The sequence below is a fragment of the Harpia harpyja genome, chromosome 1 (assembly GCF_026419915.1).
Source record: "Harpia harpyja isolate bHarHar1 chromosome 1, bHarHar1 primary haplotype, whole genome shotgun sequence".
Classification (NCBI taxonomy): domain Eukaryota; kingdom Metazoa; phylum Chordata; class Aves; order Accipitriformes; family Accipitridae; genus Harpia; species Harpia harpyja.
In genome coordinates this window covers 34598082-34625967 of record NC_068940.1, presented here as the reverse complement: position 1 = coordinate 34625967, position 27886 = coordinate 34598082, and the positions used below count along the sequence as shown (strand labels likewise).

At 41.3% G+C, this 27886-nt stretch overlaps 3 protein-coding genes across 6 annotated transcripts; 2 read left to right on the top strand and 1 right to left on the bottom strand.

The window, feature by feature from the left end:
* Nucleotides 1-1002: 1002 nt before the first annotated feature.
* On the top strand, nucleotides 1003-10822 carry NELFCD (negative elongation factor complex member C/D). Of its 2 annotated transcripts, XM_052786459.1 has the most exons (15): nucleotides 1003-1156; nucleotides 1667-1782; nucleotides 1947-2056; nucleotides 3100-3209; nucleotides 3533-3640; nucleotides 4206-4358; nucleotides 5103-5233; nucleotides 5660-5825; nucleotides 6501-6635; nucleotides 7173-7312; nucleotides 8055-8169; nucleotides 8504-8599; nucleotides 8823-8963; nucleotides 9330-9459; nucleotides 9869-10822. In XM_052786459.1, exons 1-15 carry the CDS (start codon nucleotides 1091-1093, stop codon nucleotides 9901-9903), a joined length of 1752 nt encoding a protein of 583 aa, XP_052642419.1. In that variant the 5' UTR covers nucleotides 1003-1090; the 3' UTR covers nucleotides 9904-10822. The 2 variants fall into 2 exon arrangements, with proteins under 2 accessions (XP_052642419.1, XP_052642415.1); XM_052786455.1 differs by lacking the exon at nucleotides 9869-10822 and having other exon boundaries at nucleotides 9330-9829.
* Nucleotides 10823-12902: 2080 nt separating this feature from the next.
* On the bottom strand, nucleotides 12903-18115 carry CTSZ (cathepsin Z). Its single transcript, XM_052786495.1, has 6 exons — nucleotides 17938-18115; nucleotides 17354-17517; nucleotides 15307-15486; nucleotides 14543-14693; nucleotides 14103-14265; nucleotides 12903-13623 (listed from the first exon to the last, which is right to left on the bottom strand). The coding sequence occupies exons 1-6, from the start codon at nucleotides 18075-18077 to the stop codon at nucleotides 13510-13512; spliced, it is 912 nt and encodes a 303-aa protein (XP_052642455.1). The 5' UTR covers nucleotides 18078-18115; the 3' UTR covers nucleotides 12903-13509.
* TUBB1 (tubulin beta 1 class VI) lies at nucleotides 17998-27815 on the top strand. 3 transcript variants are annotated; one of them, XM_052786481.1, is made up of 4 exons: nucleotides 17998-18087; nucleotides 24251-24359; nucleotides 24541-24651; nucleotides 24785-27815. In XM_052786481.1, the coding sequence occupies exons 1-4, from the start codon at nucleotides 18076-18078 to the stop codon at nucleotides 25855-25857; spliced, it is 1305 nt and encodes a 434-aa protein (XP_052642441.1). In that variant the 5' UTR covers nucleotides 17998-18075; the 3' UTR covers nucleotides 25858-27815. The 3 variants fall into 3 exon arrangements, with proteins under 3 accessions (XP_052642441.1, XP_052642427.1, XP_052642431.1); XM_052786467.1 differs by lacking the exon at nucleotides 17998-18087 and adding an exon at nucleotides 20151-20384; XM_052786471.1 differs by lacking the exon at nucleotides 17998-18087 and adding an exon at nucleotides 21768-22623.
* The last annotated feature ends 71 nt before the right edge of the window (nucleotides 27816-27886 follow it).

The following is a 27886-nucleotide window of genomic DNA, read 5'->3' as shown; positions in this document are numbered from 1 at the left end:
TTATTAAGGTTTTTTTTAGATCAAAGACTTCAGGGTTTTGTCTTGGGCTAAAAGTAACGCCCAAAAATTTTGTTTGCAATGAGAAAAGGCAGAAATGTTATTTAATGCTATTCTCCAGTAAGTTTTGGGTACAGAGTTACACCAATGCTGGTCCTAAAACTTTACCACTAAAATCTGGCCCTAAAAATCTTAGCACTTCCATTCCACCAAAGTTATCTTTCCTATTCTTTAACTTTTTTTTCCCTACTTGTTAGTTTTTTAATTCTACCATAACATTTGATCATTACTATCAACTTGTTGCTGTCGTTCAATACCCTTCCTCTTCACGCTTCAGAGTGCGAGGAAACTGCTGTTACTCAACTGCAGCCAGAAGAGCAACACATCCAATCTTTCCCTCTTCCCTTGCAATCCCCGTCCGATTGCAGCTGTGCTGGGAGGCTTTGGGAGGTTTTGCAGGGTAGGGAAGTTTGCTTTTAAACTTCCATTGGCTTCTTTTTCCCCTCTGACTTTATTTTTTTTTCCCTCTGACTGCACGCTGTCTTCTGCCTCGGCTGTCCAGCAGGGCCTAACCGGGGATGAACTGCTCGGACTGGGACAGAGCGAGCCTCCACCTCCTGGGGAACCACCGCCACGGGACCAGCTTTTACGTTTCCCTATTTCATTTTTATCTGCTGGCGTCCGTGGATCGTTTCAGCCATAATTCACCACGCAACGGCTTCACCCCCGTCAACGCCAGCTCCAGCGAGAAGCGGCGCCGAAGCGTGAGGTAACGGCCACTCCCCCGGCGCAGGCCGCGCCGCCGCCGGCTCCCGTCAGCACGTCCCGGGGCGGGGGACGGTCTGGGGCAGGAAATTCCCAACATCCCGAGGCGGCAGAAAGGGGACGGCTTTCCCGTACCAGCCGTCCCCCCCACCGCTCCGAGGGCCACCGCGGCGATCCCCCCCCCCGCTCCTCAGCCCGGCCCGGCCCGGCGGCGGCTCCACCCTCTCGGCGCCCGCCATTCCGCGCCGCTCCGCCCAGGGGGAGCGGTCGCGGCCTGGTTGCGGCCATCGCCGCGGTTTTTTCGGCCCGGGGCGGGACGGGAGGAGCCATGGAGGACGCCGATTACTTCGAAGGCAGTGCGGCGGAGTGGGGGAACGAGGCGGACGGAGGGACGGTGAGCGCTTGCGGGCGCCTTAGCGGCGGTGCGGGGCTGCCCGGTGGTGCGGCGGGAGCCGGCTGCTCGGCGTCGGGCCTGAAGTGGCCTGTGAGGGGGAGCGCTCTCCCTCCGCGCCGCTCTGGAGAGCGGAGGACTTCTCCCGAGGGATGCCGCCTGGTCCCCGGGGGGGTCCCGGAGGAGCTCCCGGGCCCCCTCGCTGTGCGGGCGGGGGGAGCCGCGTCTGGGGCTCCGAGCTGAGGCGAAAAGCGCCGAGCGTAAAGGCAGGTGGGGAAGTCCTCCCTGTGGTGGGGCCTGGGGCTTGAGGAGGTTAAAAAGGAGGAAAACTGCGAGAAGGCGCTCGTTTTTGCGCCGTCTCTGTTAAGTAGTCGCATTTGTCTGGGGAGCGGGTCGCTTGCTGTGGTGAACTGAGGTGTGTGAGGTTCTGTGGGCAAAAATAGCCTAAATGTGGGAGTATGGCGGGGGGAACTGGACAAGAGAGGTGGCTGACTTGACTGTGCTTGTCAACAGCAAGACGATGAGGACGGGGAGGGAGAAGACGATGCCGAAGTCCAGCAAGAATGCCTGAAGAAATTTTCAACCCCAGACTATATAATGGAGCCGTCAATATTTAACACGTTAAAGAGGTGAGTGTAACCTTAGGTATGGTGTAGGTGTAATGTTGTCACTTTGTATGGAAGTGTGTGCGAAAATGTATAAATTATGCTATCGTTTTCCCTTTATTTAGAGTTCGGTTGGTTTTGTTTTTTCACACGACTTTCAAATAGTTCTTTTCCAATCCTTCCATCAGATATTTCCAAGCAGGAGGTTCTCCAGAGAATGTTATCCAGCTCCTCTCTGAAAACTACACTGCAGTGGCACAGACTGTAAATTTGCTGGCAGAGTGGCTCATTCAAACAGGTACGATAAGTAGTACAGTATAATTTGGGTCTGTAGTCTTTCTTTTGTCAGTGGCAAATTTGATCATACTCAGGAAGTGGATCATTATAAAGTTGTCATCCTGTATGTGTATATGACTACATTCTTTATAATAATACATTTATTCCACTCAGAGAATAAGTGAAGTAATCTGTTGATGAACATTTTGAAATGCCCACAAAATGTATTATAGAGGGAAATATAGTTGAAACAACTGCATAAACTGTAGTTTCTTTTTGTTTCATGCACAAGGGCATTACATAGCTGGTGTTAGCAATATTTTGTAATAGTATTATATAATTAATATTGAAAAAACAATTACCTTATTACTAGTTACTATTTGCTTTCAGTGGATCAGTGGTTAGATGGAAGGTTCTCATACAGATGCCTGTATTCTCTGAGACAAGAATTCCATATTACCAGTCTGCTTATGAATTCTTCAGCAGCTTCTTGCAAGACACGTTCAGCATTATCTTGTGGTATCTTTGTCCCTTAGCTAGTATAAACTTTTGTTTACAAATGATCAGAATTATTATACTCTGGTCTCGGAAACGTACAACTACTTATTACTACTTTGTGTATTGTTTCGTAGTATATTATCAAAGCTACTGATGGCCAATATATTAAAAGGATGGACTTTACTCTGTAGTGAGGCGGGTTTGCACACCAACCCTGGTAATCCCTTTCGTGTTTAAGATATGTGCATTTTGGTTTTGTGCCCAGTAACAGCCTGGGCATTGTGAGATGACTGGCATTGTTGTTTGCATGACTGATGAAGAGAGCAAGAGAAAAGGACTAGTGTGACCTGCCTGTGATCCTAAACAGTCTGCATTTAGGAAAAAAGATCAAGAATCTGTAAATCTGTCTGTATCAGTGTGGCTTGATAGTAGGACTGATGGCTCTCCTCTCATCTTCTCTGTGTTGATAAATTTCTGAGTAGTTTCTGTTCTCATTGAAAAATTTAAGATGTTGCTGCCATGTTTGATTGGATTGCATCTGCCAAGTGTTTTGTTCCTTCTATACAGGTGTTGAGCCAGTGCAAGTTCAGGAGACTGTAGAAAACCATTTAAAGAGCTTACTTATCAAGCATTTTGACCCTCGGAAAGCAGATTCCATCTTTACAGAGGAAGGAGAGGTGTGCATGGAAAACGTGTTGCTATCTCTACATGAGTGGATCCTACATAGATGCCTTCATCTGATGGAGTAGTAGATGGTGGGGGAAGGGAAACTGTATCTTCAAAGCTCTTTGGTTAAGAAACAACCAGTTTCAGAAAACCAGCTGTATCTCACTGGAGTCCTCAGAGGCTTAGAGAACTTAGAAACTTTGAATGCATCCTCCTTTGTAATAAAGTTCTGTATAACAACTCACAGGACTCCTGAGAGGTAAAAGGCTTACTTTTAATGATGTCGACAACTAGATATTCTTACATTTCTCTCTATTGCTCTAATCTTTTTCAGACGCCAGCCTGGCTTGAGCAAATGATAGCACATACTACATGGAGAGATCTCTTTTACAAGTTGGCAGAAGCCCATCCCGACTGTTTAATGCTTAATTTTACTGTGAAGGTAGTATACTCAAGTCTAATAAATGAGAATATCCATAAAGGGTTAACTGTTCTAGCATCAGATATTGGGTGTGGTCTTCCCTGTGTCTTTTATGTATTCCTGCTAATACTGCTTATTCAAATATCAGAACAGTACAAGTACACATTGGTGTTACAGGTTAAAAGCAGTAAGTGTAGTTTCCCAGTTTGCAGTACCGCTTTTTGAGGGGTTTTGTTTGGTTGGTTTTGGTTTGTTTTATTGTTTTGGGTTTTTTTCCTTTGATCTGTATTTGAAAATTCTGGATTTCTGGTGCAGGGGAACATTTCAGTCAGTTTTGTGTGTTTCTGTGATAGGGAAAGAATGTTATATCTTGCTGCGCTCTGAAATATTTTTATATCATTATGGTTAACTTTCTTTTTGCTACGTCTTTATTGGCTTCCTTTTCTGTAGTCTAAAAGATGAATGTGAATTCCAGTAAGCATATGCAGAGGCAAATCTTACATTCTGTGTGTTCTTCTAGACTTGTTAGGATATCTGAAATATAAATAAATAATACAAGTTTTCTGTGATGTTTTTGTTTTTATAGCTTATATCTGATGCTGGATATCAAGGGGAAATAACCAGTGTTTCAACAGCATGTCAGCAACTAGAAGTATTTTCCAGAGTCCTGCGTACATCTCTGGCAACAATTTTAGATGGAGGAGAAGAAAACCTTGAAAAAAACCTCCCTGAGTTTGCTGTAAGTTTTTTTTCCTTTTTATGTGGAAAGAAAATAGTGTGTATCCAGTTAGGATACACAAGTCATCGTGGTATTGTAGAGAATCTTGACATCTTATCAAGTCTTACAAAATCTTATGAAGAGAAGGTATATCTGAGTTAAAAAATAGAAATTTATGCTTTTTGATCATTCTGTGACAAAGAATTCCTTGGGTTGCTTATGTGACACTTCTTATGTCTATTAAATGGATTGTAAAAAGGTGAACTGTTGTCTTTCACATTTAATGCAAGATCTAAAGATCAGTCTAGTCAGTCCCTTGGCAAATGAAAATAATTCTTTTATCATCCACGTTAGTGTGAAAGTTGCCACGTGAATCAACCCAGCATATGTTCTGTGTCGTGAAATGGCATAATGACTTTCGGATGGCTTTGTACTTCTCTTACTTTTTAAATATTGCAGAGAAAGTACAGAGTGTAAGTAGGATAGAATTTCCTCTCAATTTTGGCATTTAAGAAATGAAGCTGTCAATTTAGTCATTTCTTTTTGCATGGTATCAATGCATAGCGATACTATGCTTTTCTGTACTTTCTCTTGGCTGTTGGATTTTTGGTTTTCTTGTTTAGTTGTTTGTGCGTTTGGGTTTTTTTTTTTTTCTTTTGATTAGTAGATTTCAGTGAAGTCATTGCTATTATGGCAATGTAATCACAGAAGCATACTAGCATGTTTCTTGTTGACTGGTAAGATTTTTGATGTGTGCTTTCACAGAAGATGGTGTGCCATGGAGAACACACTTATCTTTTTGCTCAGTCTATGATGTCCATATTAGCTCAAGAAGAGCAAGGAGGGTCAGCTGTCAGACGGATTGCTCAGGAGGTTCAGCGATATGCTCATGAGAAGTAAGTGGGAGTTACGTTATTAGTGAAATGTAAGTCATTGGAATTTGTAAACTGCTGTCTTTTGGTCTTTCTTGATTAGTTTTTACCAGCAAAAGAAGAATCCTTAGCTGCAACAGAGCAGTTCTTGTAGCAAGCTTTAATTCGTAGAACGACAGAAAAATTCAATGTCCTGTACTGGGAGACCTGAAATCACAAAAGCAAAGAATTTAAGTTTCTGTCTATTAAAAGATATATATTTTATTATTCTACGAACATTTTAGAAACGAACAAGGGAGATACAGGCCTATTTCTATAATTACCCAGGATAAGGGGTTCTGCCTTAAGGCATTACATTCCATAGGATGTGCCCTGTTGACTCAGTGAGGCTAAAACTAAAATGTCCAAATTAAGAAAATAAGTTGCTGTGTATGTTTGCTCTTTATCTAGAGGCCATGATGCTAGTCAGATCACTTTAGCATTGGGTACTGCAGCCTCCTATCCTCGAGCATGTCAGGCTCTTGGTGCGATGTTGTCCAAAGGAGCTCTGAATCCAGCAGATATCACTGTCTTGTTCAAAATGTTTACAAGCATGGACCCACCTCCAGTAGAACTGGTTAGTAGTTATCTTTTTATAACCTCTGAAACTTAATTCTAGTACAGTAGCACTCAGAAATATGAGGTCTTGATGTGCAAAGTGTTGTATCGACACAAAGTAGAAGTTAGCACTCAGACTCATCCCTCTATAATTTTAAGTACTGTCTAAATGTGAAACTACTACTTGTATTCTGTTTTGCATTAGCTTCTTGATTGATTTTTTTTTTTTTTAAATCATTCCAAGTTGTCTTTTTATATACAATTAAATTAATTAAAGAACTTCTCAATAGGAGGTAAAGATGGCAAGGAATTAATTAACTTCTCTTAACAAAAAAAACCCAAAACCAACCCAAACCAAAAAAATTCATCCAGTTTTGCAATTTGTTATAAGCAGTCCTAAATGGCATGTTTCACATTTCTCACTGCCTCATTCTAACAGGGGTCCTGGTAATAAATGGTGGCATTTAGATACATTAGCAATATAGTCTGTAAGTCTGTTGTTTCTTTTTTTTTTTTTTTTTTTTTTTTTTTTGTCTTTCTGTCAAAAGTTTGGGTGTCTTCAGAAAACTAACCTACTCTCAAGAGGGAATGTGTTATAGCTCTTTCTGTGCAAGGTATATCAGATGCAAAGACTGTACTTTTAATCACCTCTCATAATTCACAGGCTCTAATAAACCATTCATTTTCTTCACAGATTCGAGTACCTGCCTTTCTGGACCTCTTCATGCAGTCATTGTTTAAGCCAGGTGCTAAGATCAACCAGGACCACAAACATAAATATATTCACATACTGGCATATGCAGCTAGTGTAGTAGAGATGTGGAAAAAGGTAATGTTCAGTTCTGTGAATAACGTTTTTCTTAGTTATAGTGGCCTGACTGTGCTGAAGAAAATGTATGGTCGTTTAGCTGCACAGTTTAAAATAATGTATTCAGCTTGATTTACTTATTTTAATATGACATGCTTCTGGATTCAACTGAAATGACTAAAAAATGTAGATCCTGATGATCAAATAGTACTATAAAAGTCTGAGTGCACTGAGTATTTTTGCTCTCTTCCCCACCTCCTCCCAAAGGTTATCAGTAGCAGTTCTGTGCTACTAGAACCATATGTACGTGCGTTTTCAGAGGAAGAGGAATTTAATTCGATGAAGTGGATAAAGTAATTCTTAGGGAATTAAATAAAGCAAATGACCTTGTACTTCAGCTCATTGATAATTAGTTCTTCTGAAACTTGTATTTTAGCCTAAATTTTGAGAAACGTAATGTAATCTTAGGCTTATTGCAGGTTACAATTCCTTTCCTTAAATAACCAAAGACATCCAGTATATTCGCAACTCTTGCATACAAACTTTGCAATTTTTCAGAACAAGAGAGTCAGCATAAACAAGGATGAACTCAAGTCAACTTCAAAAGCCATTGAAACTGTTCACAATCTGTGTTGCAATGAGAACAAAGGAGCATCAGAGTTGGTTGCAGAACTGAGCACTCTCTATCAGTGCATCAGGTGAGCAGAGAGACTGGTCCTGAGCCTCAGTTGTTGGACGGAAAATATTATTTAGGAGAGGTGGTACTGCTAAAGGGAAATGCCTTTCTGGGCTGCTCTGTGAGGACATCCTCACTGTAGAATACATGAAGATGTGGTCTGAAAGCAGCTTTCAAAATTGTACATCTGACTCTTTGGAATCTCTCTCATGAGGACATAAATTCTGGCTTTCACTGACAACTTGTCCTTGTGTCACAGAACATGCTTTTCTCTGCCACTGGAAGAAGATGATAGATGACATTGTCTTCCTAATAAAGCTTTCCTAGCAATAGATGTGTCCTTTTTTTCTCCTTTTAAAAGTATGAAATAAGAGATAGTGAATAAACTGGAACAAACTTGGAGTGTATGTGAATTTTCTTGCCTATTTTTTGGTTTTTGTATTTTGTGCTGAGCAGGGAGTGTCTCTGTAGAAAGAGTTTTCCTGCAGCCTATCTTTCCCCATCCCCCCCACCCCCTTTTTTGACGAAAACTACTTTTGATGTGCTGACAACTTTTCAAGCAAAACTTCAAGCTTTATGATTTCTGCTGTCAGTTAAACTGAAACTCTAGCAACCATTAGAATATACTGAAAGATAATTTTTTTTTTTAATTTACTGGGAGTTTTTTGTTTTGTTTGGGTTTTTTTTTTTGTTTGGTTGTGGTTTGGTTTTTTTGCTTTGTTTTTTTTAATGCTCCTGTGCTGAAGCGTTCTCTTCTTCTGTAGGTTCCCAGTGGTGGCAATGGGTGTATTAAAATGGGTGGATTGGACAGTGTCAGAACCACGATACTTCCAACTGCAGACTGATCACACTCCAGTTCATCTGGCATTATTGGATGAGGTAAAAGCATATATAAAACCTTGCTGGAGAGTAAGAACGGTTTTGATGCTTGTAACTGGAAGTACATCCAATTCACTGAATGCCTATCATTTGCAGTAAGTCAGTAAATATACAGAGATGAATCTGTTTCTGTTCAGAGTTAATTATTTGGTCTTGTCAGCTCAGTATTATTTACGCTAGGAAAACTTAGGCATCAAAGAAAGAAATGGTGGAATACTTTTCTAAAAGAATGTACATCTGGCACTGAACATCACTGTAAACTTGTCTAATAAAGACTGGTGCATTGGTGTTTAAGTTGAAGTTCTGAGGATCTAACTTTCCTGTCTTGTTTCAGATCAGTACATGCCATCAGCTGCTTCATCCCCAAGTTCTACAACTTCTTGTCAAGCTCTTTGAAACAGAACATTCACAGCTTGATGTAATGGAGCAGGTGACTCTCAAAGGATTCAGTATTTGTGTTCCTTCATATTAGTTACACTTATTCAAGATAATAGCTTTTGCTGTCACAGCAGTTTTAAGAGTTTAATTTAGGAATATGGTCATGGTTAAAATGTAACATAGCAGATATTGAATCAATATGAATGAGCAATAAAAACTGCACACTTTTGAGAGGAAGTTCTAATCTGTTGGTTCTTCCCTCCCCACACTGTCAGCTGGAATTGAAGAAGACTCTCTTGGATAGAATGGTGCACTTACTCAGTCGAGGATATGTTCTACCTGTTGTCAGCTATATCCGCAAATGCCTGGAGAAGCTAGATACAGATATCTCTCTCATCAGATACTTTGTTACAGAGGTCAGCAGCAAAAATTGTGTTTACTAACATATAGAAATAAACTTTAATATCAGTTGTATGTGTTTGGATATTAAATCAGCTTGCCTCAGATTCAAAAATGTTTCAAGATACGAGATCAGATTCTGAGCAATGTATGTAATATCAGTATTCACTAGGATGTGACTTAGTCCTACTGACTCCTGACTTCTGAAAGTGTTAAGGTAATAGATAGAGTACCACAAGGATACATAATTAACTGCTTGTATGGAGAACAAGAGGTCTTAAGTGCAATTACTTGTATCCTTTCAAGACTAGTACTATGAATTAAATATTTTCCCAACTACCCCTCTAACTGGAAGAATAATCTATTTCTGTCTGCTGTTTCAGGTGCTTGATGTGATTGCTCCTCCATATACCTCAGACTTTGTACAGCTTTTTCTTCCAATCTTGGAGAATGAAAGTATTGCAGGTACTATTAAAACAGAAGGCGAACATGACCCTGTCACTGAGTTTATAGGTAAGTCGCATTTATTCTTTGCATACCTGCTTCCATTTGTATTTGTTACAACTTGCAAATAATGTTTAGGAGGAGGATTGCTAAAAATAGGAATGTCTGCCAGATATTTTCACAGATAACCTCCCTGTTAAGGGCCTGTTTTTTAGCAATTTTCCTTTAATCAAGAATCTCTGGGTAGTAGTGAGGAACTTGGAGACAAATACTGCTTTTTGAGAACTAGCACTGTAGTAAGAAAAGGATAGGAAGGGAATAGTCTGTCATAATACACTCCTATCCTAAAACAAAAACATCTGTCCAGACCCTACAATCCAAATTATTTCCATAATGCAGAAATCCACGTGCAAACTGATAGATCAGAGTAATGTACTGAATGCTTTATTTTTTTTTTTTTTTCCCCCCTCCTTTTAAGCTCATTGCAAATCTAACTTTATTATGATGAACTAAGCAGTGGAAAATATCAAGAGTGCAGAGCACATGATCACTACTTTGCCATACTCTCCACCAGTAAGGTTCTGTAACTGGGCAACACAGCAGAAAAAAAACAAAACCCAACAAAAAACCCAAACCAACAAACCCGAAACAAGGAAGAAAGGGCTGAAGGGCATTTGATTGACTTGCGTGGTGACCTTGAGCTTCATATCAGAGGACTGTTAATGTACTTTGGAAAATGGAATAATACTGAAGGATTTTCTGTTGTTACACAAATTAGTATAAATCTGAATATTCTGAAGGGGATAGCAGGAGAGAAACAGATTTATTTCAAAGAATGTTATTTTGGTTACTTGCAGAATTTGTCACTGATTTTTAGTGTAATATATAAAACCTGAAGAATGAGGAAGGTAATTCCTTCTAAAACCACTTTGCAGATAGTTCTTTGAAGACTGGATCTTGAATGCTCTAGGTTTTGATGTTGTGAGTTGTAAAAAAGGAATTTGTGTGATTAGCTCTGCTGCAGAGAAGCCACAATGCCTCTTTCTCACCTTTGCATTATATTAGAATTCTAAGTATCCTACATATTTACTGCTATGGGAAAAAAAAAAACCCCACGTTTTGTGTAACACAAGTGGAGTTGTAACAATCAAGGCTAGTGTTGTATTAACAGATGAATCCTACGTGAGTGTGTTACCTTTCAGAATCTATTTTTTGTTAAATAGATGCATCAAATGTTACTGGTAAGTTTCATTACCATGTCAGAATTCTACTGCTGTCCAGAAGTATGAATGTGTGCAGAAATTTCATTGCTGCTTGTTGTGGCTTGGTTTTTGTACTTATCTCTACTCTGTCCTGGTTGATGCCAAACAGTGGGGGATACACCCAAGATTATAATTCACCTTTCAATAAAGGTTTTTTTCTTTTCCAGAGATTTCTTTCGAAGTTTCATTAAGGTGACTCTTTCTTTCTGTTCATTGGGCTGGATTTCTCTTTGATAGGTTTAAAAATGAGGGGTAGAGACAAGCCCACTGCGCTTTTCCAAGCACATCTGTTTTCTGAAGAACTTGCTTTCTAAAAGCTACTGACATTTTAAGTCCAACTGGACGTAAATTTAAAAAGGAAATCACTTTGTTCTTCTCTGTTAGTGATTCATTAATGGGAACTCTAAGCTACCATGATAATTCTTGAGACAGCAGCCAATTGTATAGATTCTTAACTCCTTATAAAAGGGAGTGCATCTTCCCTTTCCTCAGCTGGTCCTTCTCATACATGCTCCACAGTGACTGAGCTTACCCTAGTTTAACACTTGCAGTGCTCTCTTCAACTTAAAGCACAGGCTGAAAAGGGCAAAACTTGCTTCTGCAGAAGCTGTTCTGAACTTCTTTGTGTATCTTTGAATAGAAGATGTACCATCATTCCAGCTAACTGTAACCATTTAAATTTGCATGAGACCTTTTTTTTTTCATAGTATTTTAAGTAGAATTAGCATACAAGTTTGGCTTTTGGTAGCACCTGACTTCCTTTCTTTGTGGAATTAACTACAGAAACAATTCACCCATTAGAGCTTCATTTTAGGATGTAGCCCTGTATCATCTTTTAGTGATAATCAAGAGCACTTTGTTCTCATGTCCATCGCAAATTTGCCAGCTGTTTAAACAGGGTATACTTTTGCTTTCCTCTGTGTTCAAACTTGGTATTGCTACCTCTAAACACTCAAGTTCCTCTGCACTTAACCATGTAGATGATTTTTTAACTAGTTAAAACTTCCATGATGCTGTGATTGGTACTGTCATACTACTGTGTTCATATCTCAGTGGAACTCAAGTTACAGCAGGCACTGCAGCTTGGCAGAATTAATCCTTATTGACCCTAAGGAGTCATTTTACTATGTATGGTAAAGCAAAGCTAAGGAGACAGATGGAATTCTCTTTTGCCTAGATTTATTATTGTCTTTCATGCTTAAGAGGTGGATGGTGGATGAGAGAGATAAACACCTAAGACTAGAGCATGATTCTTGTATATAGGAAGCCAAAATTAGGCCGACATCAACCAGAAAAGTCAGGCTTTGAAGTCTCCTAGCCTACTGGAATATCGCCTAACCTTAGGTCTAAAACATGTTCTTATTGTCACAATACTAAAAGCCATGCTGTTTGAAACCTAAATGATCAGAATAGTACAACCATCTCAACTTCATCCTAGACACTAGCAGTTTTATGGGTCTTCACTGTTCTGCCAGACTTACTTACCTTCTGATTAGGAGCAGACTTCTTTCACAGATAAAACTAAGGTAAGTAAGTTGCAGAAGCTACCAACTGGGAGGTAGCAGATAATAGAGACAGTTTCTGGACAGACTTTTCTTTCCTCCTCTGCACCACTAGAAAGCTTTAACTTACTTATGGGTTTGAGTGAGGCATAATTCACAGGTTGGTTTGATTTATGGTAGGTTGTGGAGATCAACATTTAAAAGTGGTACTCTGTAACATCTGAATGTCTCTTCCCTCCCTTGCTTGGTAGAAGTTGAATTCTTCCTTGTATCTTAATCTCTAGTGTAGACAGTGTAATTTAACTTGGAATTGTTGTTTGAACCATCACAGTTGTGGTGTAGTTTGTGTTGTTGACCAGCCCTTTCACAAGAAAAAGTTCAGTAAAAACAGTACCGTCCTGGGTAAGCTTTGGGTAGCTCATCTACCACATGAGACTACTTGCTAGGTACAACAGAAGATGACCAAAACCATGTATTAATAAGCTCTTGTAATGCACATACAGTCATGTAAGAGAAAAAAGTCTGTTTATTAACTGCAGTTAACAATGCTAGTTAGTAATATTTGATATGGCACTGATTTGCCACTTAAAACTGAGCCAGTTACTAAGGAAGAGAATTTACTACCTTTCTTCAAATTAGTTAAGGGTTCTGGGTTGTGGCAATTAATACTTTGCTGCTTTAGGAGAAAAACAGCACAGCCAATCACATATTAAAGCAAGGAATGCAAGTAAAGACAAGACTAATTAAATAACTAAGAAGCATTTAGACTTTATTGTTTGATCAACGTAATTCCTGTTACATCATTTTAGTGGGATAAAAGCAAGTGCATTATATGATACTTCCAACAACACTGTTTCACCAGGAGGCCAAGGAAACAACAGGGGATTTAGTTTTTGAATATATCGTGTCCAGACTTAGCTTTGGTTTTCATCTGCATCATTGTGAGATGGTATTTGCTTGATATTGTCAGAGAATTTAATATAAGCTCTAGACCCAAATATTGAGTATACTTTTTCCTTCCCAGTATGTCTATGTAATTTGTATTTAAAAATATACAGAGATTTACATACACAGTTTCTGTGATTAAGTCAATACAATTTAAATACCATGCATCAAGGCAGACAACTTTCTCATGAGTAAATTACTTTAAGTTGTAAATAATTATTTAAAGGCAGCTCTGTATTTATTTTACTCTGAAGACATTGTGTGTTGCTATCTGGGCTAATTTTGCAGAACTGCCTGATGGTGTTGAACTGTGAAAGAGTTTTAGACTACTGTTCTTTAAACAGAAAAAGGTTGTGCTGGGAAGCTTCCAAACAAAGCAGTTCCTGAACAGGAAGATGTACAATATAGAATCAAGGAACTACAGCATCTCCATATGCACAGTCTTCTTCAATAGCGAGATTGTACTCTGCTCCTCTTCCACCCTTATATGTACTTGTCACAATTCTCAGCCACCCTCTTTCACCCTGTAAAGAATCAATTTGTATTGTGAATTAGAAAACATAACTATAGAAAGTGTATGCTATTGAGTCTGTTCTGTGTTCTAAGTATGAATGATTTGTAAGTGAATCTAGGAATTCACTCAAGATGAAGCATAACACTGGGTTCTCAGGGCAACCTTATTAAGGGGCCATCTGCTTTGGTGTATTTACATCCCCCTCATCTCTTCCAGGTATGTGACCTGATTTTTGCCTACAGCTAACAGTAACTTACAGTTGCCTGTAACAGGAGCTGCATGTCCACAGAAGGGTAGCATTTGGGATTGAGTTGATGTTACTCAAGTAACTTTGGCTGAATATCCCTGTCTTCATTTTTTAATTGCTAGTCTAGTTCAAAGAAAGAGACTATCCACACGCTAGCTTTGCAGCTTCCTGTTCACAAGTAAGAAAACCCACCTTTCCTCTAAAGTCATTCTGCAAATATGTTTGTTCCCATGTTTCCTTACCCAGGGTTCACCCCATGAGTTACGAACAATCCAGTATTCTGTTCCATTTTCTACGCCCCAGCCAGCCACAGATACAATGTGATTCACCACAGGTGAGGTGTTGTACTCTGTATAAAGTCCTCCAGTGTAAGCATCCAACTTTTCAGTAGCCATTATGCCACAGCTGTAATAAAATAGAGAAAGCTTTTTTTTTTTTTTGTACAAGGGGATCAGGGCAGGGGCCTGGCTAAAAAAGAATTGGTTTTCTTGCATTTTGACTTCAGAGCTTAATTTATCCACAAGCAAACTAAAGTCTGCATATTAGTGCAGAGCTGCTAACATATGCTGGAGTAGAGAAGTACACTTCAGTTATTAGACTGAGTTTCAAGTATTTCAATCCCAATATTACTAGTAGATAAACATTTTTTTTTTTACCATTCAAGATTTTATTTTTTTTTTACCTAATCGGTCCATTAGTATAGATTTCTGCCATCATTTTTTCTCTTCCACTGACAGACCCATAGTCAGCAACTTTCCAGAGAGTGTAGTTCTTTATCACATGGCATTCTCCAAAAGTGACACAAGTTCCACACTGGTTAAACTTCTTACACTCTATAAAACAAAAGTGAGATTATCACTGCAAGAGAATGCTTTTCTTCAAGTGAATTAATGATATGACACTAAGCTTTTTTTCCTTTTAACTTATTTGAAGCAGATATTAATACTGTCTCTGGTGAAATAAATTATTTTCTGGAAGCCACATTTAAAAAGTCCCTACAATCACCAGTTGCTATTTACTTCATAGGCATAAGTGCTTTGAGGAGGAAGTGTTTCAGATGTGCTTCTGTATAGATACAGAAACTATTCCAGTCATACAAGACCAGACGAAGGTTATATTTCTCCTTTGTTTATCTTGAAGTGACACTTGTAAATATTTTGGTACATTAGAGATTGTATATCAGAGACTTAGGAGATTAAGTTAAAACAACTTAGCTGTGCAAACTTGTCTGGGCATGATTTAATGCTTTGCTATCTGGCTAAAGAGACACACAGAGGCCTGCAAAGAAAACCTGTTCTGTCAGTCAAACAGCAGGTATTACACAGGCAGGAACCAGTATACTGAAAACCCAAGAAACTGTCTTTTTTATATATATATATATATATATATATATAAATCTGCTAAACCTGGGATGAAGCCTTACAGCAAACCAAATAGGCATCATACTTTGATCCTTAGCTTGGTAGTTGTTGCAGGTCTCATCTGGAATGCCATGGTCATGGGCATACATCCAAACACCTGAGTGGTCTCCACCTTCACAGGATCCTGCGTCAGCACAATCAATCACATTCTGAACAGAGAGGTAGGCAGAAGGCCATGCACCTTTTCTCTTTATGTTGATTCGATCTGTAAGGATAAGAAATTGGGTTTTGGTAGTGGAATATGTAGGTGGCTATACATTGCAACTAGTGTTAAAACTGTCTCTCCTTCATTGAACTTGTAACTGTTTGCAGGCAACAGTACTTGCGGTTGGAAAATCCTCTGCTGTGGACAGTGAGGCACACAGCGTGACCTAACTCAAACCAGCAGGCTGAGTTATTATTGTGGGTTTCCAGTACAAGTTTTTTCCATTAAAAATTCAAAAATATGTAGATAAGATCTGTTTAAAGCCTTGAAGTGCTCTAGATCTCTTTTAATTCAAGTCACAGCTTCTGAAGACTTCCACATCTGTTTCCTGTCTTTGACAGCAAAGAGTTTTCAAACACACATCATAAAACCAGCTCTCACTAGCTTCTTTTACAGGAGTAAAGACTTATGCATAAACCCATGCAGAGAGTATAAGCCCATGCAGCCCAGGTCTGGCTCTGAGAGTCTTCACAAACTTAAAGTAAGGAAAAGCTTTCAGAAGTATATCCTCACTGTTATGTCAACATCTCACTGTTACCCTGCCATCTCAGACAGGCATCACCATCCTGCTGCCTTATTTTGTCAGAAACAACTAGCTTACTTGGCAAAAAAGCATCCCGATGAGTATTTATAAACTGCTGCTCACAGTGCATTAGCAGTCTTGACTGATGCCACTGTAGTGCTTTTAATCCTATTAGTACTAACAACATTCAGCTATACTTGACAGAACTGGGCAGCATTATCCCAGCCTACTCTTCCAGCAACAAGACAGGGAATGAATGCTTTAACTATTCACAGCAGTTAAGAAAAAAAATCCTGATTTTTTAAAACCAACTTTTTATATAACTTAAAGATGCACATACCGACATACCTACATACAAAATTAAGTTTTAACTGAAGCTATATAATTAAGAAGTTGCTGTATTTTATCTGTCCTAGTACTTCGCTACATCATGGCAGGTTTCGTATGTGTCTGTATTCTTGTACTGCTTAAGAACGGATCCTTTGTGACTCATGCTGCTTGCTCACACCTGTGTTGTCTTCCCATTTCTGCACAATTTCCTCTCTTTCTCCTTGAAAGTTAAGCCTCTTACAGCCTCCCTCTGCAAACAGTATTTCTGCAGCATGTTACTGGTGCATGCAAATCATCATGTACTCTCTCTAGGGAAAATATTTCTCCCAACTAAAGCAAACCCCTACCTCCCTTTTTCCCAAGGCGGCGGCTGATTGATAGGTATCTGCTGAAACTAGATTGGTCTGTATGCTGTGGTAGTCAATTCATTTGAGTGACAGGGCTCTTGAAGCTGATACGCTGCAGGCCCTTCCCACAAGAGGCAACTTCTTTCGTTTCCTCATGTCCAGGCATCACTGGAGCAGCCCCTTGCTGCTGTAGATGTAGTGTGGCAGGCCGAGGTACCAAAAAAGGGAAGGAGACACAATAACTGCTTTTGCATCTGCTGCTACCATCACCGCACCTCCAAGAAGAGGGGCAGAAAACCCAGTTCTTACCCCAGTCCCTAAACAGCGGTTTGGCGGGGGCTATGAATGAGTTCCTTCTGCAAACAGCTTTTTAACCATGCCAGCGTTCGCCCCTCGCACAATTCTGAGAGGGTGGGGACAGCTCTCTCTGGTTGCTTTCTCTATTGAAACCAAACCTCCTTGCCTTCAGCTTGGGAATTCCCACTGTTCCTGGTGCATTCCCAAACATCTCGGCCTCGGTTCTTGCCGCATTAGTCACTAACTTGGCACCTCGTCTTTATACCAGCTATTTTGCAAGCTGAAGATAAAACTTCCTTTGCTTACCAAAACCCATGTATATTGCTGGGGGCAACCAGCTCGGCGGGTGAGCAGGCAGCACCCAGCATACCTGCTAAAGCGCTGGTGCTGCCGTGGGCCCAGCAGGACCCGCAGTACTGGGGGATGTGCTGGTTCCGAGTGGTGCTGGCGTAATTGACGCCGTTCACGTTCCTCCAGTCCCAGCTCTGGGGCAGCGCGGAGACGTCCAGGTACTCGTGCGGGCGGGGGTAGGTCCTGTGTGGGGGCAGAAAGAAGGAACGAGCTCCCTTGCTGGCCGGGCCTGTATTTCAGGCAAATGAGGGGATATTTTTGGAAAAAAAAAAACGCAAAAAAAACCCGCTTTCACGGAGTTTCGTAACGAGGCTGCGAGTGTCCAGCGAGCGGCGCGGGTCACGTGACGGCGGGCAGCGTGACCGGCCTCGTGACCACCGCTGCGCCCCGCGCGACCCCCTCCCACGGGACACATCACCCCCGCGGGTCCAGGGCCGCCCCGGGGAGCAGTCCCCGTCGTCGTGTCGTGTCCTCCCCCCCCCCCCCCCGCCGGCGGTGACCGGGCGATGCTGGGTTTGCAAAGCCCCCGCGCAGGCGGGCGCCGCGGCTGTTGCCTGCGGTGAGGGGGCCGGGAGAGGCGGGCGGGGAGGGGCAAATCCTCACCTCAGGCCGGGAGCCTTGCGCGGGGCCGGCTTGTAGCAGTGCTGCCCTTCCCTGAAGTAGAGGCCGGCGCGGGCGGGGGGGCAGAGGCAGCCGCAGAGCAGCAGGAGGAGGGATGCGAGACGCCAGCACAGCTCGGCCATGCTGGGAGCGGTACCACCTCCTTCCACGGCGCCGGCATTTAAGGGGGGGGGGCGGTGCCGGCGGGCGGAGCGGCCGGGGCGCTGGGGGCGGCGCGGCGCGGCACGGCACGGCGTGCTCGGGGGATGCGGAGCTTCCCCTGTCTTCCTTACTTCGTGTTTATCACTGTCTGTCCGCTGGAAGCGGAGCTAGTGCCAAGTGCAGCGTGCGCCTCGCTGGGTCCTTCCTAATGACGTCTGGTTCATTTCCTGGGGGATAAGGAGCAAAGGTAGTGAGAGACCTGAAGTCAAGGTGTTCGCCCTCCCTGCTGTCGGGCCGTGAAGGCCGCAGCAGCACCCACTCCACGGGCAGCCCCCACCCACCCTGCCGGGTGCACTGCAGGGAACGCAGGTGTGCCGCTGGTGCCCCCAAATCAAGTCTCCATCTCATGCTCAAACATGAAGCGATTTTGATCACCCCCCCCCCCCCCAAAAAAAAAACCCTAATAGGAAAATCCATTTAAATACTGTGATGGCTCAATATATGCAGTTGCTCTCAACACAGGGGTTGTGACAAGAGGACTTGTGTGGGGGACAGACGCAGACCCTGCGTGGCTGGGTGCAGGTTCCTTTACCTTTGGCCTAATGCATCAGTGTTGTGGAAGACTGCGCCCAGCAACTGTGTGATTGCATACAGCAGGCAGGCTGGGATTTTTTTTGTTTGGTTGGGTTGTTTCGCTAATCCCAAATTTTGAATTTCTCAAGCCCTTTTCTGCTACAATTTACAAAAGGAATACAGGCCTGCGTCCACTTTTAGGCTATGCTTTAGGGTTCAGAACATTTGAAGATTATGATCTGCTACAAGATTTAGTCAATAGTAAAAATAGTTTCCTAATTCTCCTGCAGAAGGTTTAAGTATCTGTGTGAGTGGACTACCAGTCTCTTTTCCTTATGTTGCCTAGGGCTTTCATGCTTGGTAAACAGGTTTAGTAAACCACAGCCAGTTCTTCCCTCATAGCTTTTCTTCCTTAGCTCTCAGCACTTTTTATAAAAGGCATGAGGTTTATTAGCTCCACATTATGAATAGAGAAACTGAGGCACTGAGAACCAATGCAACAAAAGGAACAGCAGAGCAAGACCTGAGCCTGACTTCTGTGCAGTTGACCTTTTTGGCAATTCATCAAATGACCCAAACTGAACAGTAAATGCGGTTGTGGCAGTAGGGTCCAGGGTAAGGGCACTACCCAGCAGATAAATTCACATGCTGCAAGCCCCAAGTTTTTGCCGGGTCATAGACCTGCAGCGTGGGAAAGTAATGAACCGCTTGGTTGTGCACTCTGATTGTACCAAAACCTATTTGTTTAAATATACAGGCTCATTATACTGATGATAACTTAGAGGAGGCAGTCCTGCCTTATTTCCTTTGGACCACCTGCCAGAGGGAGGCAGTCTTTAAATAATTTTTCTTACTAACTGAAACAAAAATGTGAAGCAGGTAGTCTTTATTGCCTGTTGAATGCAACAGTTTTTGGTAGCATTCCTAAGGATGATGTAGCTAGCCCAGATTAGTTGAGACTAGCATCAGTTCACCTGATAGCCATTCACAGATCTCTCTAAAATTATCTGGTGGCCTGTAGCCAGGCTTATCTGAACTTGAATAGGCTTTCTTCTCAACAATCTTCACTGCTACTGTGAAAAGCTAGTTCCTCCGAAACAAACCATATTAAGAAAAAGTATCCCAGAATGCCTCCCTGCACATGCTAGTGGGTACTGTGGTGGCACTAAAAAAAAAAAAAAAAAACCACCAACAACAACAAAAAACAAACAAGAAAAACAGAAACAAAAAAACCCCCAGTAACCAAAAAAACCTAGCTTGTTTGTGGTCTTAGCTTACATCCATCACCAGGGCTTTGATATCTAGGGCCCACCCCGAAGGCAATGGAAGCAGTGGGCAGCCTGATAATAAACACAGCGGGACAGGCTGGTAATAGCTGTGCCTAGTGCCAGGCTGCTCCTAATCTCCGTGGTGCCAAAAGGCCCTCGAAGCCAACCCTTCCGCCACCGTCTCCTCTTTCTCTGGTGACGCTCACACCGCTAATCTGCAATAGCACATGTTCAATGGCTGCGCCTGGGAAGTGCGCTCGGGCAGTTAAGAGGCTTGAGGTTTCTCAGAGCTGAGGAATGACAGGCCTGCAAACAAAATCTACATAGAAACAGGCTTTTCATGTACCAGGTTTGGTATAAAGACAGACTTGGAGGTTCACAGAAATGCAACTGGGGAGGAGAGGGAAAAGAGGCCCAAAACAACCTCCGCTTCACAAAGTGCCTCAGGTACTTTGTGTCACGTGCCATCATTTTTAAGACTCTGTAAGGAAGTGATTCAGAAGAGGCACATGATTCCAGGGAGCTATTTTTAGCAAGAGAAAAACCAATGTTAAGTGATTGCATATTTCTTTCACTTCCTTTTTTTTTTTTTTTTTTTTGCATGTGAGATGCTCTCAGTGAGTATATTTATTGCTGAAATTATTTTGCTAGATTTTTTAGACAGTGAATTAGCCTCTTCATAAGTTGTGGCTATTTTAGATTAATACATGGCATATTATAAGTAGTATTTATTTAGTGTCAGTAGCTCTCTGACACATTGTGTCAATGCAGCTCCCATTCAGAATGCAGCAATTGAATATACAACTCAGAATTGCACTATTACTTTTAGCTAAGCATTGTTGGAGAAAACAAATATGAGATGTGCATGAATAAAATGAAATTTGCTTTCAAAGTAAATGTCCAAATAACCTTTCCAGAATTTTGTCTTAGGAAATTGTAGAAGATATCCACTGCCATGGTAGAAAATATCTACAACGTGGCAATGGAACATAACTGTTATGTTGTCTCGCTGAGTAAACTAAACTGCTTAGAGAATACTTATTTTTTGGAAAATGATAAAACTATTGTGTTTTAAGGAAACAAAATTAATTGCCCTGAATTTAAAGTCTTGCTTTTATTGCTCCCTACCAAGGATAGCTTATAGCTTGGCAGAGGATGACAGAATGTTTGCTAGCTGCTTTTTTGCAATGCACTTCTGGTGCAAAACTTTGTCTTAGGAGCAGTTGTCTGTTCCTCTGTTGGCCGGTGGAAGAAGTGGAAATCATCTGTGGTGGGGAAGTCTGGAATAAGCTGATTTTTCTTTTGGAACAATATGGAAGCTCAGAGATTCCTTATCTCTAGCAACCCATAAAGTGGTAAAGTAGTTACTTTCAATGAGTCAAGTCCTTCCACTGTCATCTTTTCATACAAAACAGCTTAAGGTGCTTTCCTAATTATAGTTCCTTTTCCTATCCTTAAAAGGAGCACTTGCAAAGCACTGACAGTCCTCTGACATGTAATAAAACTACTATAAGCTTCCAGAAGACAGTCCATTCTGGGCTTCTGTTGCTCAGTGATATTAGTCCTGTTTATCAGCAGGCAACATGACTGTGTAATGTTTTGCTCAGCCTTGCATCGTTTCCTTTAATGCAGTGAAACATTTCACACAGTGAATGTTATAGTTAACTTAAGTGGAACTGGGTTTTCACCTCTAGCATTTTCCTGGCAAGTTCTGGAATACTACATCTCAGATATAAGAAAATAAGAAATATAAGAAATACTGTATTTCTTAATGGCAGGAAAGGAGGAGAGAGAAAGAGAGAAAAAAGAGAGAGAGAAAGAGAGAGAGAAAGAAAGCATCTGTGCAAGTTAGTCACAAGTTGATTCAGATTTTAGTTTGGCTGAAATTGATGGATTCTTATTAAATGTTTAAAGAACATATATCACTGAGAGTGCAGTTTTATATTGATGTTTTACAAAGTATTTTTTTGTTACTGATCCTGTCTGTACCCCTCTGTCATGCAGTGAGATACTGAGAATGATGCTTATTAGTGAAGTGCAAGTTTGCCTGGCAATGCACTGAATGTCGTGATTATAGGAGGCTACTGCTCAAAAGTTGTTACCATTCTTATTATGGATGTTGTCCCGTATGAGTCATATGATGTTAAAATTTAAATTAGGTGTCAGAAACACATGTACTTAATAGATTAAGATCACTCGGTTTTGGCTATAATCTCTATATATGCATATATATTTGTACATATATTATGTATAAAATAATGAAAAACAAATAAAGTGTGCACAGATGTTCATGAATCACACTGTTTGCTGCACAGAGAACTGGAATTAATTGTAAGGGAGTGCGTGTGACAGTTTTCTTTTCCATGCCACTCAGTAATGTACCTGTGCTCTTGTACCCTGTACACAGGCAGTGAATAGGCACTTCGCCTCCTTGTGAAATGCTTTGGTGAGCAGCCTGAGGAGCTGGCTACTCCCCTTGCTGAGTGACAGTCCCCCCAGTATAAAAAGGCCCCTTGGGGCGGACTGCACTGGGTGTGGCTGATACAGCAGCAGAAAGAGGGCTTGTTCTGGGGACTGCAACTAGAAAACCTGTTAGGTTGTAGCCACCAACAGGTCTAAGCTACACAAAATGCGTGAAATTGTGCATCTTCAGATTGGCCAGTGTGGGAACCAAATTGGAGCTAAGGTAAGGTCTCTTTTCAGTATTGGTCATTAGTAGTTAAGTGCTATCAGTGGTAGCAGGTCAAACATCGTTAACAGATGGGGACTTTTGGGGAGAACTATTACTTTGTCAACTCAATAGTAGGATGCATGGCACATTAGCAGTGAATATGAGTATTTTGATATGAAAGTCATAAGATGGGCTTGTTCCTTGTGCAGAGGTTAATGTTAAGTCTGTCAAAGAATGAAACATCTGCAATAACTATGGCACAGTGATTATAAGTGCTCCAGAGCATTCCTGCTGGGACTTATATTCTCAGGGGCACTAATCTAGCCTGCAAAATACTGGGACAAGTGAAGGACCAGTAATTCCAGGGCTGCGAAATCGTGATGCGAGTACTTTAGTTCAGCCATACAGCAGTAACTCTGCCACATTATAATCATTAATATGGGATGGTATTAGTCAATAGAATGACCTGTGCTATCAGTGACCGACTAGGTTTTTCTAAGAGTGGCATAAAGTGCAGTTAAGGATTTCTGTCTAACTGGCCTCCTGCGAGAGGTCGTCATGTCATTTGGAGTATTTTTGTGTAGTTCAAACACTGGTATGCTGTTGCTTTGAGAGAAGTTGCTCATTGCTGACTTTGTGTGCTAGGAGAAAAAAAACCATTGCTTTTGCTGTGTGATGGCCTTTTTTTTTTTACTGATAAGTAGGAAGTTGTCAAAAAAAAGTATCATCTGGGTTAATTTGGGGCTGGGAGGTCTTTGAAGATAATAGCTTTGAACATAATAGCTGAAGGATTGTTCCCTTGTGTTCTTCCTCCATTTCTTGCTCCCACAAATCTCACCTTGATTCCTTTTATTGGAACATGAAGCTGTGGATGGCCAGGGAATGTCATGTTAGACCCAGACTGAATGCAGCCAGTGTGATAGTTAAATATCTGTATTTTTTTTCTGTTGGCTTTGACCTGGAAACAGCTTATGTCTAATAAGACCTGTAGAAAAGCGGGCACACACACACATCCCATGCACATGTTGGCAATGGTCTATTTCTACACTCAAAACAAGACTGAATGCTAAACCAGGACACCTTTAAAATTAAAATAGCCTGGTCATTATAGTGGGTGGGGGTGTCTACATTAACACCGCTGTGGCTGCTGCCTAGATAAGAGCCCCAGCACAAGACATCCATATGAATGTCAAGATAGGACGCTTAGGACCAACATCTGTTTGTGGAAAGCATTGCTCACAGTCCCACTTGTGCATGACAGGCCTCAAAGCAGCCCTCCCCAATCCACACAACCCCCCGACATTTTTGTTAAGCTCATACCAACTAGTACCTGTGTTATTTAAGCTAATACCAATTTTCCTTTACTATGAAGGGAGCAAATTGAGGCCCTCCACCTATTACTGCATGAGTGATAGTTAAGAAGCATAAATGGTCTACTAAACTTTTCCCTTGACCTTATTAGGGGAGGGGGGAGAGGAGGATCCCTGCTCGATCTAATACGTAAATGGCAAAACACCCCCCCCATCAGGCCCAGTTCCCACTTTATGTGCAGTCAGGCATGAGCGCAGCAGAGCTGGTGCTGAACACACTGTGCTGAAAAAAAAAATCTTCGTGAGTGTACTGAACCTCTTTCCTTTTCCAGTTCTGGGAGGTGATAAGTGACGAACATGGAATTGACATCGCTGGGAACTACAGTGGGGATGCATCACTGCAGCTTGAGCGAATTAATGTGTACTTCAATGAGGCTTACTGTAAGTGCTCAGCACTGTTGGCAGAGCAATTTGCAGAGCCAACGTGAAGGTTAAAATAAGTAATTAAGAGAAAAAATATCCCTAAATCACTATAGGTGGGTTGGATTTTTCAGAGTAGATTATAAGGCTGTATCTTTGACTTCTAACAGTAACTGTTCGCATTCATTTTCTTTTGTCCTAGCCCATAAATATGTGCCCCGTTCTATCTTGGTGGACCTGGAACCTGGTACAATGGACAGTGTACGGTCTAGCAAAATAGGCCCACTCTTTCGACCTGACAACTTTATTCATGGTATGTACATCATGCTGTCAGCAAACTAACTAGAGTCAACTGCCCCAAAACAGCCTTTTAACTCCCATCTTTGTAGCCTTTAAAAATTCTCTTGTTAACTTTGTGGCTTTTCTTTCTGTAATTATGTTTACAGGTAATTCAGGTGCTGGAAACAACTGGGCTAAGGGCCATTACACAGAAGGTGCTGAACTGATTGAAAACGTCATGGATGTGGTCAGGAATGAGTGTGAGAGCTGTGACTGCCTTCAGGGCTTCCAGCTCATCCATTCACTTGGTGGTGGTACAGGCTCAGGTATGGGCACGCTCCTCATCAACAAAATCAGAGAAGAATATCCTGACAGGATTATGAACACTTTCAGCGTTGTGCCTTCACCCAAAGTATCTGACACGGTCGTAGAGCCATATAACGCCATCCTCTCCATCCATCAACTGATAGAGAATACAGATGAAACCTTTTGCATTGACAATGAAGCTCTATACGATATATGTTTTAGAACTTTAAAGCTCACCAATCCTACCTACGGTGACCTCAACCACTTAGTGTCCCTAACGATGAGCGGTGTCACAACCTCACTCCGTTTTCCTGGTCAACTGAATGCAGACCTGAGGAAGCTGGCTGTTAACATGGTGCCCTTTCCTCGCCTGCATTTCTTTATGCCAGGCTTTGCTCCACTGACAGCTCGAGGTAGCCAACAGTACAGAGCGCTCTCGGTGCCAGAGCTTACTCAACAAATGTTTGACGCACGCAACATGATGGCAGCCTGCGACCCTCGTCGTGGACGTTACTTGACCGTGGCATGCATCTTCAGAGGCCGAATGTCTACCAGAGAAGTGGATGAGCAGTTGCTGGCTGTCCAGACCAAGAATAGTTCCTACTTTGTGGAGTGGATCCCTAATAATGTCAAAGTGGCTGTGTGTGACATACCACCGCGAGGCTTAAAGATGGCAGCTACCTTTATTGGCAATAACACAGCCATTCAGGAGCTCTTCATCAGGGTTTCTGAACAGTTCTCAGCTATGTTCAGAAGAAAAGCATTTCTCCATTGGTATACTGGTGAAGGTATGGATGAGATGGAGTTTTCTGAAGCAGAAGGCAACACCAATGACCTTGTGTCCGAGTACCAACAGTACCAGGATGCCACTGCAGATGTTGAGGAATATGAAGAGGTAGAAGTGGAAGCGAACCCAGAAAAGGAAGCACTGTAAAAACAATGGTAATATCAAAGCATTCTCCGAATAAGCCTGTGGACACTCACTAAAGAAAAAGCAGTAGCCATCATCTGCATACTGAAAATAACACCTTTCTTTTAAGAATTTTTACTCTGCATCTGGCCAAAATATATCCAGTATTACAAGACAATGCTTTTAGAATTAATGGCAGCTATGCTTTACTCTCCTAAACAACTGTTGACACTGAATTGCTCCCAAAAAAGAGCCACTACGAAGACAAGATGTCTTGTAACAGCCTTTCTTGTAAATGTATTCACTTTTAGAATATTATCACCTGATCCTGAATGTAATATACAGCCTCTGTGTCTGTGTATATAATCAGAATGATAAGCAACAGCACAATATGCTATCAACTCATCAAATTTATTTATTCTCAGGTAAACACAGTCCGTGTTTATTTGTGAAGAACTTGTTACTGTTTTAGGAACACACGCACATCTGTGAGGCCTATAAAGGCAGTTATCTATTTTATTACACACTCCACAGACTGAGGTAGGTCTGCAGACAAGTTCAGTTCCTTAAGTAAGTTGCAGGGGAGGGAAGGGGAAAGAACATGGGGCAAAAGACTGAACATGCACATTCTTACTTTTTTTAATGTCACTTTAATAGTTCTAACACCTTGCTGGCTTTTATATTATTGCAGAGTTTGTATTCATTATCATTGTGTGGTTTGTTTCTATTTCAAACTATAGAGTTATATTAGCATGGAAAGTTGTGAACATTGTGTAAAAGTTTTGGTGTGTGGTTTGGTTTTTTTTTCCCCCCATGTACTAACTACTGTAAATTTTCTTCCTATCATTCAGTACAGCAAAATGGATAGAATGGTTTGCAGCTAGTTAGATACAAGTTCAATGGCAATCACTAAATCAAAAACATATCTTGACTTCAGAAAAAAAAAAATTCTTACCCTTCACAGCCATCTACTTAACACTGTATTTATAATATTCTTTAAAATAAAAATTATATACCATTCTATAAAATACTTTAATACTTGAAACATTTGATAGACAAAAATCATTTATTCTTGTAAGGACTAACTTCAAATTACATGAAAAAATTGAGCTAGTTTTATTATACTTTTAGAGGAGAGAGTTTATTATACTCTGAAGAAAGTAACGCCTCAACAGCAGAAGCATCAACAGCAGAAGCATCTAGGTGAATGTAAGCCTGCAGCCAATTCTGCAAGCCTGCTCTACTTCTTCCTGTGCAGTGGGACAGTGTCATACTTGCTGTGAAGACACACAGCAACAGGAACACGCAAACACTTCCCCCAAACCAGTACAGCTGAAAGTATGACTTCGCCCCCCTAACCAAGAGTGGATGGAGTGTCACCCTCCGTTCCTACTGTTTCCCAGTGAACGCGTGTCCTTCTGCCCCCAGTAAAGTGACACAGAGGTAACAAGGACAACCAATAGCTGAGTAATTAGCATACGGTGCAGGGATTTCTGTGCCTCCTTCTCCACCTCTTACAGGACGCCAGGTCTCCAACTCCCAGTTCACTGCTCAGTGTTCCAGACAGCTTTGGAGATTAGATTCTGTGCAGCACATCCATGGCAAAATATCCTGCTTCCAGTTTAGTCATAACCCTAAGCCTCATCAAATCAGTTTTCACTGAGTTAGTTTTGTTCTAAGCACAAATGGAAGATGAACACCATGATGACAGAGAATATTAAAGTCAACAGCATACCACTTCCAGCAGAGAGAACCGACAGAGGTATTTTTAATTATCGAAATTATATGCCTATATTCTCTGTTGACATAGGTTTTAATGAAGAAAACTTTTTTTCCAAAGAAGTAATCATTAATCATTGAAATGAAGTAGGCAGAAAAGTTTTAAACAACAATCAAATCTCTCACTCATTTATGTACCTGAAATACCAGCATGATATCCAACAAGAGGTCTGACTTAAAAATAAACGTATGTTGCCACTGAATGGTAGACTTCTATTTTAACACAAGCGAAAGGTAAATGTCTCTGCAAAATAGAGTACTTCGTTTCAAGACG

Bases quoted from the DNA above. Each gene is read 5' to 3' on its own strand.
- NELFCD (XM_052786455.1), top strand. From the start codon at position 1,091: ATGGAGGACGCCGATTACTTCGAAGGCAGTGCGGCGGAGTGGGGGAAC. The intron at 1,783-1,946 runs GTGAGTGTAACC...TCCTTCCATCAG, and splicing joins ATATTTAACACGTTAAAGAG to ATATTTCCAAGCAGGAGGTT. The intron at 8,600-8,822 runs GTGACTCTCAAA...CCACACTGTCAG, and splicing joins AGCTTGATGTAATGGAGCAG to CTGGAATTGAAGAAGACTCT.
- CTSZ (XM_052786495.1), bottom strand. From the start codon at position 18,077: ATGGCCGAGCTGTGCTGGCGTCTCGCATCCCTCCTCCTGCTGCTCTGC. The intron at 17,518-17,937 runs GTGAGGATTTGC...GCCCCCACACAG, and splicing joins CGCAAGGCTCCCGGCCTGAG to GACCTACCCCCGCCCGCACG. The intron at 14,694-15,306 runs GTATGATGCCTA...TTTGTTTTATAG, and splicing joins CTACCAAGCTAAGGATCAAA to AGTGTAAGAAGTTTAACCAG.
- TUBB1 (XM_052786467.1), top strand. From the start codon at position 20,322: ATGCAACTGGGGAGGAGAGGGAAAAGAGGCCCAAAACAACCTCCGCTT. The intron at 20,385-24,250 runs GTACTTTGTGTC...TTCCTTTTCCAG, and splicing joins CGCTTCACAAAGTGCCTCAG to TTCTGGGAGGTGATAAGTGA. The intron at 24,360-24,540 runs GTAAGTGCTCAG...CTTTTGTCCTAG, and splicing joins GTACTTCAATGAGGCTTACT to CCCATAAATATGTGCCCCGT.